Consider the following 12,556-nt stretch of genomic DNA (forward strand, 5'->3'; position numbering starts at 1 on the left):
TATACCTACCCACCTGCTTCTTCAATGTGTCCAAGCACCTGACAGACTTGATCAGAGCTGAAGCAGCAAGCGACTGACCGCTCTTGAGCAACAGCTGCTTTCCTGGGGCTATAGCTGACTGTGCTAGGAAGCAGCCATGGAGCAAGGCAGCACAGGCAGATGAAAAAACTTTCTCTTTAAAGGCAACGTACTCAAATGGCTCTCTGGCATAGCTAATTTCTATTATCACGTATTAGCTTATATATGATCCCCTAAGCTTAATTTTTTTTTCTTAAGAGGCTGATTGCACTGACTTGTTGAGAACAGTGTACAACTTACTTTTAGTAAGATGCTGACTGCACAGGCCGTGGCAACCAATCCACTTCCTATAGTGAAGCTCTTCCTCTTCTGAAGTTCATACTTGATGGTGGCCATCCTGAGGAAAAACTGCAAAGCCTCTTCCGATTTGGAATTGGTCTGTAGTGAGAGGGGGCATATACAGAACTCCTGGGCGCCAGTGGGGAAGGAGGTGCTGCAGACACTTAGGGAATGATCCAGAAGACAAACCAAGTGGAGGAGGAGGAAAAAGGTGCAGTAGAGAGGAGTTAAGAGGGAATGAAGGAAGGAAAAGGGGCTGCTCCACCAAAAATGAGACTTACCACTGGGAAAGCTCTTCCTCCCATTTGCCCTCCCCAGCTCTTAGCTCCAGGCTGGAGCCCAGCATCCATGGGGAGTTCACAGGCCCCAGGCCAGAAGGTCCAGGCGCGCAGTACCTCGGCCCACCTTCAGATGGATGCAGAGCCAGCCTCCCCTGACCGGCAGGCATACCACCAGCCCGCAGGGAACACGGAGTCAACGCCAGGAAACAGAAATTCACTCCCACAGCCCCCCATTCTCCCACAGGTGCACGTGACTCCCGCAGCCCAACTCCGGCTGCCCACGCAAGAGGAAGAGGAAGATGGAGAAAGCTGGCGGAAGCTCAGAGGACAGCCGCTGGCTATTGAGGCTGTGCGAGGCGGCGGCCAGCCCGCGCACAGCTCGCGGTGCCAAGGACCCCTGGAGCGGGCGCTGGCCACTCAGCGCTGAGGCGGCGCGCCCGCTGCCTGCCACCTGCGCGGCCTGCAGGCTGAGGCTTCTGGCCGGCGGGCTTCAGAGGCTCACTGGGCTCCAAGCGCACGGGGTGAAGCAGGCACGCTGAACCAAAAGGCCTCGGCCATCACACACAGCATTCCTTGCCCAGAATCCAGCTACAGGGGAGCCCAAGTCAATTTATTTTTAACAAACCTTGTCTAAATGTATAGGATAAGTAAGGGCTTTTGATTCTTGATTCAGAAAGTTCCTCTGGAGAATGGAATGGCTACTCACTCCAGTATTCTTGCCTGGAGAATCCCATGGACAGAAGAGCCTGGCGGGCTACAGTTCTTGGGGTCAAGAAGAGTCACGACTGAGAGACCAACACTGTCACTTTCACTTTTTCACTGGGAATTTTTCACCAGGGCTGTGGGAGAAAGGAATCTCAGGGCTACTTTTTACCACCCACAAATATGAGCTGAAGTGAAGTAGAAAAAAATTTTAAACCCTCTCTATGCAAGAGATTTTTTAAGTGAGATGCAAAACTAAGACTTTGATCAGGGCAGTGCTAATTGATAACCATAGACACAACTGATAACCATTTCTACAACTCATTATTTATGAAGTCTGTTAAATGTAGAATATAATAAAATCCCCCCTCATTCCTTACTTCTCCCACCACATTCTACTTGACTGTTTTCTAACGCACTTGTGAATCATAAAACATAATACACATCTGACAAATTCTTTTATAAAATGCAGGGCAGTGTTTCTCAACCTTTTTATTTTCATTGTCTTTTCCTCAAAAGCTTTTTCAGACATTATCCCTAATAGTTCAGCTCCCTCACCCGTCCCCACATCGTCAAATTAAGTATTATAGAATGAGATTTTTGTCTGGTAGGCCTGAACTTTGGCAAGTCAAACCTTTGTAATATCAAAGACTTTTCACCAACCTCCTACCCAAGAACCAATTTTCACCCCTTGGGACAATAATGGTCCAGTTGAGAACACACAATGTAGAGCAATTTTATTCCCTAGAATATTCCCTGTAGAAAGTATATTTTGCAGCTTTTTTTTTTTTTTAATCTCTGCAAGGTTTTCCTAAAATGAAGTTTTAATTTGGTATACAAGAGGAACTTTAAAAAATAAAAAGACAAACCCACATTAGACTCCCCTCCTCCCCATCCTAATGAAACTCTCACTCACGACCATATTTTGTACATTCAAGGGAAGAGGTGAAAAAAAAGGAAAGAGAACAAAATAATGGGAAACCAACCACATTCTGTAGTAGATGACTGAAAGCTATTAAATAGCAAGAATAACAAGAGAGTGAACCGTAATTCTCTAACCAAATGGGTTTGCCTCCACTAGAGCCATGTAAGTCCTCAGGGCCTGTATATATGCCTTCTAATTTTCCCACTGATCCTGTCCTAATTTATAAATTACCTTGGTCCTGATTTTTCAGTTTTTGTTTCATTGTCTATTTCCTATAGCTGCCTTAAATTCTTTGTGGAATCAAGGAAATATATATTTTCGTATGAAGCACATGTACTCCTAACATTGGACACCAAGAGGGAGCTACCAGTTGACTGTTTCAAGCATCCATCTATAACCAGTTAGATGAGGTACCCTAAATCTCCCTGTGAGATACTTGAAGGCAGAAATCATGTCATACTGACCTCATAACCATAATACAGCAAGCAGAGTAGTAGTTTGCTAAATTAATAACCTGGTCTAAACTCCCTGTGTGGTATTTTAACAGTGGGACCACATCAACTATTTGAGTTTATATTAATTGCTATAATACTTGCAGGGTGAAGATACCTCATTTAATTTTTTTAGGCCATAAAGTTTTATTTCTATTTTCCTTCTGATATACATTGATATTAATTGTAATGATTATATGTAAATGCATGAAGTTACTGAAGCAATATAAAGTGAATATGCTGATGTCTTAATGGAATAAAGCACAAGATGAAATTTCAATACTAGAAATCCCATTGTTTTATGAGAAGAATCATAAGCTCTGTATAAATGGACTATTATACATATTCTAATAAACCTGAAGCCAACTTTTACATTTATGACACATTTGTACAGGTTGAGCCCATTAGAATAGAGCTATAAGAGATTCCTAAAGGGGAGAAATTCTTTACCATTTCCTTTTTCTAGTCTTGAGAGACTGGAGTTATGTCATAGGTCCAATATTCTTTTTATTTTTTACAGATCAGGTGAGAATACTTTCAAAATATAAATATACAGCCTACTATCTTCTGTTCTCTAAAACACGGAACATTAAAAAGTTTTAAAATTTCAGGTCTTTTTGGACGTTCCAAAGTGTGCTTGCACTCTTCTTTAAAAGGGCCTCCTCCTCAGAATTCAAGTTAACTTTCACAACATCTGAGACACCATTTCGTCCCAAGACACAAGGGATACTGAGAAAGATTTCTTCTTTTATTCCATATGAGCCCTAAAAGGCAAAATTAGGTTATTATTCAGTAATGTGATATGGAAAAGCTGCTACGCAAGAGAGCTTCAGAATTAGAATATACAGAGAGAATATGGAACTCAAGAAGAGTCACTGAGGGCAGTGGAGAGCATACCACCAAAAGCATCCTAATGTCTTAAGACCATGTAAGAACTTGTGTTTAATGACACAAAGAACATTCCAGAGGACTTCAAAGGAACAAAGAAAGGCATTGTCTACTTTACCCCTAACCTTTGTCATATTTCTGTCTAAGCGAAAGGATGTCATGCAGTCTGATGAAGGACTATGCAGCCTGTGAGATCTAGCAGCCTGTGTTTGTTTTTTGGTGTAAAATAAGAGAACAGTGAAGGCGGAAGTAGCTAGAAAAGCTCTGCTCTGCATAATCTCTATACCAGGGGATGCCATTAAGTTTGGACAACAGGTGCTAACAGGTGGCTTCTCAAGTTTCCAGAGGTAGAGCCTAAGGGTACAAGGTCCTCTCACATGCCCAGCAGGGTTTATGTAATCTCCCTGCCAGTCACTAATGGAATGCACCCCTGCCCTCTTGGCTGGCACCTGACTTCTATCCAGGTCCTTCAATGATGGACAGGGCCATGGAATAGGTGCAGCCATGGCCACCACCCTATCCTGGGGCCATGGAACCTTCCATCAGCAACCCTGATGTTCCCTCCAACCCTGGAGCTGAAGCCAAGGCCATAGAGGCAGCTGCCAGAGCCTATTACAACCTGGGTAACTCACACAATGCCTACATGACCACACACCAGCCTCCACCTCCTCCCTGGAAGATAAGAAGACTCAGTAGATCTCACACCTCTGCCTCCCACTACCCATTGCATTTTCCTACCTCACCCCTTGGGGTTGAACACAGGGTTGGAGGCGGCAATGGGAAGGTCTTGCTCTTCCTCCAAATCTGACTGTTAAGTTACCAGGAACTAGCACAGAGCAAGGGAAGAGGCTCCTTGACTCTGGAGTGGTGCCTCCCAGCTTCCCCTGATAGCTCAGAGTCTACTGGCACTACTCAACCAAGCCTCCCTCTCACCATCTCTGGGGCTCTCCTCAGGAGCTCAGTGTTCCTGTTTTATTCTAGTGGCCCACAGAAGGACTCCCTATCCATCTCCTCCACTGCAGTCCAACTCCCTCATTTTGGTAGCCACGTGATACTCAACCTCATGATTTCCTCAGACTAGTTACATGTCTTCTCCTGGCAGGGTTCCCCACCAGGCTCTACTCACATTCACTTCACTCTGGTCTATGCCTAGCCACGGAAGGCCACTGGCCCACCAGACTGCCAGCGCACATTCCCTTCCCAGTCACATTCCAGCTCCAGTTACACTTACCTCCTCCCACTTCCCTTTCCTGTCCGTGGTCCTTCTGGTGCTACCTCTGTGTAGCACAATGCCTTTTGGAGCTTGAACATGAGCTGCAGGGGTTGGTTGGGTGGCATCAGGAAAAAGGCTAGTGTGGCTGGAGCAGAAGCCATTCTCCTTCCCTGCTAGTGATTCAGGAATTTGTTCCCTCTACTTTCACTGTCTCTCTTCCTATAGAAGGGGCTTCTTAGAACTGGAAATGCATGTCCATCCCACTTGGGGGCTGCTGGATGGACTGGAAATAAGGGCCCTACCCTGACCTATCCCTGTGTGCTGACCATGACCTGCTGCCAGCCCCTCAGTCTACCCTCTTTCCCTTTAAGCATCATGCCTGGCTGGCAATATGACCCCTGGATGCACTGAAATTTGCTTCCTTTTCTCCTAGACTGGCCATGAAGTGAGGAAATGGTTATTTAAAGAGAATTCTCTATTTATTGACCAAAAAAAGTCAAGTTAATATAATAAATAAACTCTATTGCCAACTTTATTTGCTGAAAATGTGAATAAAAATGAACTGGGAAAAAAGAATAACAGCATACAAGTGATTCTGCTCTTAATGTCAAATGTTTAAGTATTTCCTATAAAATATAACTCATCTATTGATTTGTTCAGTAGTGACTAAGAAATTCCCAAATTACTCAATCTTTTTTGAGGAGCCTTCATTTGATACCTAACTCTTCTTCAGGAGCCCTCTAGAGGTAATTGCTTATTCTCCCAGAGCCCCTTGTATCCTCAAAAGAGGAACAGTGTGTGGAATCACTCCCATCTCTTCCAAATTATTAATCCCTTGCCCTCTTAAAAAAATTCCCCCTATTTTTTGAGGCTCATCTTATTTAGCTCTTCTCTTTCTAATCACCATCTCCAAACCTATTGAGTATTTCATGTTATTCATAAAAGACTCTAACACCTAATAATCTTCCCTCTCAGTTTCTGCCCTTATCCTTGGTGATGTCATTGTCCATGTGGATAAATCAACCAATTCCCTTTCTTTCCAGTTCCTTGTCTTCTTTCTTTAGTTCATGAGACCCTCTCTTCCCACCCCAAGTATCCCACTCTGAACTTTGTTATGAGATTCTTCCAACTTAAGATTCATTTCTTGGGTCCATTCTGTAACCCTTTTGCCATACTCTAAGACCCTTTGCCTATTTTAATTTTTAGCTTTTATAAATATTTCTTAAATCTTTATTAATCATTTTCTTTTGTAATTTATTCATTTGTATGTATATAATATTTAAGGGCAAAGGTCTTGAACTTGACAGTGACCCTTTAGTAGAAGGTCAAACTCATTTTTAACGTGTAGAAACCAAAACTACCTATATCTATCTCAGTCTTCCTCTCTCTCCTTAACACTCCTAAAATAAAACCCAAACCCCAATGAATTCAGCTATTTCTCCATTCCTACACTCAGATCCCTAGAGAAAAATGACACAACAAAGTTGTTAATATGTTAAAATTAATGCTTTTCAATCTCAAATGAGTCCACTTGATAGAAATTCTGCCTTGATTCTGTTAACTTCTATTTCTTATTATCTACAACGGTGATTTCAAATCTTCTCAAACATCTGACTTTTCTCTATCTCCCTTGACTTGTAGCAGATGATTTTGTCTCCTTTCACTAAAAAGATAGACATCATCAGATGCTTCTAATGCCAAACTTACAAATCTGTGATTCACTGTTTTCTTTGTTCAGTTCAGTTCAGTCGCTCAGTTGTGTCCGACTCTTTGTGACCCCATGAATCGCAGCACGCCAGGCCTCCCTGTCCATCACCAACTCCCGGAGTTCACTCAGACTCACATCCATTGAGTCAGTGATGCCATCCAGCCATCTCATCCTCTGTCGTCCCTGTCTCCTCCTGCCCCCAATCCCTCCCAGCATCAGAGTCTTTTCCAATGAGTCAACTCTTCGCATGAGGTGGCCAAAGTACTGGAGTTTCAGCTTTAGCATCATTCCTTCCAAAGAAATCCCAGGGCTGATCTCCTTCAGAATGGACTGGTTGGATCTCTTTGCAGTCCAAGGGACTCTCAAGAGTCTTCTCCAACACCACAGTTCAAAAGCATCATTTCTTTGGCGCTCAGCCTTCACAGTCCAACTCTCACATCCATTCTATTAAAACAGATATCTATTCCTCCTCATTCCTAGGTCTAATATCCTCACAAATGCTCTGCTTATTAACCAACACTCTCTCTGCTTATTATTTCTATCTCCAATATCTTCTTTACGTCTTATCTTTTAAAAGAAAAAAACTTGCCTTGCCCTGATTTTCCTCCCCAATTACTGCTCTATTTTCACAGTCACTTACGTCAAAAGAGCTGTTTACACTGGCTTTTGGGCTTCCCTGGTAGCTCAGATGGTAAAGAATCTGCCTGCAATGCAGGAGATCTGGGTTCAATCCCTGGGTCAGGAAGATCCCCTGAAGAAAGGAATGGCTGCCCACTCCAGTATTCTTGCCTGGAGAATTTCATGGGCAGAGGAGCCTGGCAGGCAACAGTCCATGGGGTCGCAAAGAGTTGGACATGACTGAGTTACTTCCACACTGGCTTTAATTTCCCCAGCTACTTAAGAGGTTCTGTCAGGTGGAAATGATTTTGCCTCCCAAGGGACATTTGGTAATATCTGGAGACATTTTTGATTGTCAAAATTGATATGTACTGGCATCTAATGAGTAGAGGCCAGGGATGCTGCTAACATCCCACAACACAAAAGTCATCCTGAACAATGAAGAATTACCTGGTCCGAAAGTCAATACTGCCAAAGTTAAGACGACCCTGGTGTTCTCCAATCAGACTTTTTCATTCCTATTACTTTATTAAACATCTCCTGCTAAGGCTTTCAATGACATATGTGACTGTATCTTCCTTGCATTTTCAAACCCTCTTTTTACATGACTTCACATCAATCAACAACAGAAAACCAATCCTTTCATCTTTAAGGCATCCTCCTTTCACTTGCTTACCATGGTTTTGTGTTCTCTTGGTTTCTCTTTTAACTCTGGCCACCACTTAGTCAGCTCCGTGGACTCATACTATAAACTCAGCTTTCAAAACTGAAATTCCTCAAGACTCAATCGGTCTTGTCACTTTATACTCTCTCCTTAGGCAAGCTCATTGAAATTCATGATTTCAGTTACCATGTGTAAGGGATATCTATTGTCTTTGCCTGTCAAGTATCTCTTTATCTTTTTTTTTTTTAGCACAGAACCTCTCTTTTCCTTTCAGTAACTTCCTCTCCCTAACCGACAAGTATCATGGGAATGGACAAGTAATCCCCAAAAAGCCAATTATCAAGAAATTAATATGGGCAATGGAGAGGCAGGGTACTGCTACTGTCGGCTCTAAGCATGCCATCTTTGTTGTTCTATGAAAAATGTCCACAGGATATTAATGCCAACAAGAGTGAAAAGATGAGCAAAGATTGTTTCGAGAAAAAAATAGCTTTGAGATTGAGATTGAGAGAAAAAATAGCTCTAATGATACAATTTGAGCATGTGGTTCAGGCCTCCTTGGCATTTCTGTTACATGAGTCAACATATCTTCTTTTGCCTAAGCTAGTTTGAGTTGGCTTCTGTTGCTTACCGTTTTCATGCTGATGATGCTCACATTTATAACTGCAACCCAAAACTCTTTCATGAATTCCAGAAGCTTGTACCCAACTGCCTGTTTTTTCAGACATTACAAAGGCACCTCAAATTCAATTTCTCCCTAATTGCAAACATGATCTTCAAATCTGATTCTCTTTGAATATGCCTTCCCTCAGTGGATTATACTACCATTTAACTGTGCAAAACAGAAATCTAAAAATGACCTTTGTCTCCCTCATTTGCCACCTCACTCCATTACCAAGACCTATGAATTTTACCTCTTAAACACAATGTATCTCAAATTTGTCCCCATCTGTTCATCTCTGCTGCTGCTGCTGCTGCTGAAGTCACTTCAGTCGTGTCCGACTCTGTGCGACCCCATAGATGGCAGCCCACCAGGCTCCCCCGTCTCTGGGATTCTCCAGGCAAGAACACTGGAGTGGGTCACCATTTCCTTCTCCAATGCATGAAAGTGAAAAGTGAAAGTGAAGTCGCTCAGTGGTGTCTGACTCTAGTGACCCCATGGACTGCAGCCTCCCAGGCTCCTCCGTCCATGGGATTTTCCAGGCAAAAGAACTGGAGTTGGGGTGCCATTGCCTTCTCCGCTCTTCATCTCTACTACTACTTTTTTCTGTAATACACAGCCTCTTCCCAAGTTTACCCACCTATACTCTTGTCCCCTTCAAATTTGTTCTGTCTATCACAACCCCAGGAATCTTTTTAACAACAAAAACAAAGACTGTAAAACCAGTTCCTTTCTTAAGTTCTTTGGTAGATTTCCATAGCTCTTATGGTAAGGACCCAAACACCTTTATAACATTTATAAGACTTTCAGTGGCCCAACCTGCCTACTTCCCCCAGCCTTATCATACACCTCCCTATGTTCCCTTTGCTCTGTGCATTTCAATAACTGACCTTTTTTTTCCTTCCAGATTCTCAAGTGTCCTCTTTTTATATCTACCTCAGGTCCCCTTCACATGTGTTCCTCCCTCTGCTTGGAATATTAGTCCAGCCTTCCAAATTAACTCCTACTCATTATTCAGATTAGGTCACATTTTACTTCCTTAGAAAAGCTTGCCTGCCTGTACCAAGAATGCCCCCTCCCCAGAGCAGTTAAATTCTTTTCTTGTATGCTCTAAGAACTTCATAGTTTGTCATCATGGCACTTAACAAAATGTGTTATTATTTGCTTTTGTAACTGTTTTATTAAGTTGCTATCTTTCATTAAACTCTATAAGGTCAGGGTTTCTGACTGTTTTGTTCACCAATATATTCTCAACATTTTGTGTAATGACTGGCACATAGTAAGGACTCAGCATTATTAAAAGAATGATAAGTGAAGATTCTATTTAAGCCTACCTTCACCATAGTGGATACTGGATGCACTCTCCTAAGATTTTTCAAAATTGATTTTACCAGATCTGTCACAGACAGTCCAATACCCCAAGAGGTATACCCCTTCAGCTTGATAATCTCATAGGCACTACAGTTGTGGAAAGTAAGAAAATCAAATTCATGAGAATTGATTCAGAGAGAACATATTTTTCAAGCATCCATTCTAAAGCAACCTATATGTCAATAACACTCTTAAAATTTTCTTAGAGATCTCTTCTTGAAATTATCTCTGAATAGGCAATAAAAATTTCTATATTATTCTCATAAACTTCATTATTCACTGTAAGTAGTAATTTATCTTTTGTTTACCATAAAGGCAGAGAACTAGGTCATTTGTGCCACTCGAAATGAAACTTAGCTTCAAATTTTTGTATTTTTGCTTAAATATCCAAACATAGAATCTGATCACCTTGAAAGCATATATATCTTGCTGACCACATAAAATTTTTAAGGTGTCAATGTAACTTTAAACTTTATATAATTTTAAGTTACATACTTTCCCTAAGGATATATTATTAAACCAATAATATATTAAAGCATGGGGAAATGTTTTGATATTTTGTCAAAGGAAAATAGCATAATCCTAAATATTATGTAATTTCTTATCTCAGGCTTGTAAAAAACATAATGTACTTTTATAGGAACTTTAGAATTAAATCAATCCACCAAATTATTACATGATTATTTTTGAGTAACAGGCTTACAGGTGACCTCTTCTTTATGCTTATGAATTTTCTTATTTTCTGTAATAAATATGTATTTTATTTTTGCATTGCCACCAATAGCAATCTTGAGTTTGGATTGACAGTAAAACTTAAAGGACAAAGACGTTTTAACTTAGCTCGGATTTTATATATTTTTGAGAAAAGGATCCAAGACAAGAAACACAGAATGTACAGCATCATTATTTGTATCAGGGGTTCTTGCAACCACCTAGGCACAGTTTCAAGGCTCCAGGACTGCACACAACACACTCAGTAGCAAATGTATCAACTCAACATGGACTATACTTATTGTGGTGTCCTGTGATTTGACTATCAATCCAAAACCAGGGCACTATTAGAGGCCGTGAAGATTGGTATCAAAATTAAGATTAACTTTCAGACTCTCAATATAACCAAGACTTTGTGGGGTAAGTAAAAAAAAAAAAAAGGAAAGGAAGTTTAGCCTAGTGACTGACTGACTGGTGGTGTTTAAAGCTGAAGAAAGCTATGCCTTAGGTAACTGAGAACAAATCTTAATAGTGGAATCTGGAGAAGAGGGTTCAGAAGAAAATGGCTAAGAACATAATCCTTTAGTTGTTGTTAACCTTCCTAATGAAATTAAAACTGCTGATATAAAAGGGAGAATCAAGAAAAAGCAGTTTTAAGGCAGGTATTTTAAGACAAAAACTGACTCATATTGTAAAGTAAATGCTCCATTCAGAAACTGGAAGGACATCCTATCAAATCATGTTGTCACTCCCCTGCAATTGTTAGTTAGGCACTGAAAAATTAGAGTTGAGTAATGTAAGAGTTGAGTTGTTTTAAGGAAAGTACTAGCAGTATCCTGAGGAGTCTTTATAACTATAGACCCTCTGCTAAATGAAAAAGGGGTAAATAATTTAATTTTGGACACTGCATGGTTAAGGACTAACTGGAATGAGTATTGATCTGTAATGTGTTGCAGTATTTGGTATTCAGATCACACAGGACTTCAGTGGAAAATGTGATCTTAATCACTATTCCCTTACAGCAACAGTGTTTCAAATGAAAAAGAAACTAACAGTCCCTGTAGAACAATTATCAGGGACTGGGCAGACAAAAGTCCAACAATGCAACATCCCTATAAAGATGGGTTACTCCGTGACGTCTGGAAACCAGTCTTGGCTAAAACACGTTGCTTAGTGTCTAGGTTATAGTTGTCCTGCCAGATCAGATAGATTCCTGCATTTACTGGGAAACAGCTCCCAATAGCCCCTATAATGGGAAATATATAGTAGACAGGGGAAAGGGACATTTTTGTTGAGAATGATATGAAGTGATTCTGTAATATTAACATACATTTCATTTGGTAGGCATTAATTTAATCTCTTATCCAAAGCTATATGGCATAACAAATGTTTGTAGGTCCTCTTAAGAAAATTTAAGAAAATAAAACATACCACTAACAACCATCAAAGAAAAGATATTTTTTGGATATTAACCTGAAATTTCCAATTGATGTGGGAATAGTTTGACCAGAAGAGGAAATAAGTTTGGTTCAGAGAAACTGAACACATAATTAAATGCAGCTATCAAATAACTTTAATAAGGTACAAATGATGGTAAAAGGAAAAATAAGATAGTACAATTAATTAAGAATTATCAAAACATCTGGTGAGGGATTTTGGTTACCTATTTGATCTTATACATTCTGGTGATTATAGGTATAAAAAGCTTGTTTTTTTCTATGTATAAAATATTAGGACATGTTTGTCATAAGAATTATGAGCAATATATAACACAAAGATAATCACCCAGGTCATGATGAGATATCAAGGTAAATGTAAGAGTATCTGGAAAGATGGCTTTGAGTATGCTTTTTCACAAAACAGTTGTCTAGGTTTAAAAACCTAGGTGGCTCAGATAGTAAAGAATCTGCCTGCAGTGTGGGAGACTCGGGTTTGATCCCTGGGTTGGGAAGATCCCCTGGAGAAG

General features: G+C 40.6%; 1 protein-coding gene and 1 pseudogene across 5 annotated transcripts in view; one reads left to right on the forward strand and one right to left on the reverse strand.

Annotated features, from left to right (window-relative positions):
- Positions 1-3,246: 3,246 nt before the first annotated feature.
- LOC109554479 (L-lactate dehydrogenase C chain) overlaps positions 3,247-12,556 on the reverse strand; it is a 33,019-nt gene continuing 23,709 nt past the window's right edge. For 4 of the 5 annotated variants that reach the window (XM_070783078.1, XM_070783077.1, XM_070783076.1 and 1 more), the window contains 2 exons: positions 9,843-9,966; positions 3,247-3,520 (listed from right to left, as the gene is read on the reverse strand). In XM_070783078.1, coding sequence (XP_070639179.1) covers positions 3,356-3,520; positions 9,843-9,966 — 289 coding nt within the window. In that variant the 3' untranslated portion in view covers positions 3,247-3,355. The remainder of the gene's footprint in view (positions 3,521-9,842; positions 9,967-12,556) is intronic. The other variant, XM_070783079.1, reaches the window with a different exon arrangement.
- LOC139180723 (WW domain-binding protein 2 pseudogene) lies at positions 3,516-4,340 on the forward strand (annotated as a pseudogene).

The sequence above is a fragment of the Bos indicus genome, chromosome 29 (genome assembly GCF_029378745.1).
Source record: "Bos indicus isolate NIAB-ARS_2022 breed Sahiwal x Tharparkar chromosome 29, NIAB-ARS_B.indTharparkar_mat_pri_1.0, whole genome shotgun sequence".
NCBI lineage: Eukaryota > Metazoa > Chordata > Mammalia > Artiodactyla > Bovidae > Bos > Bos indicus.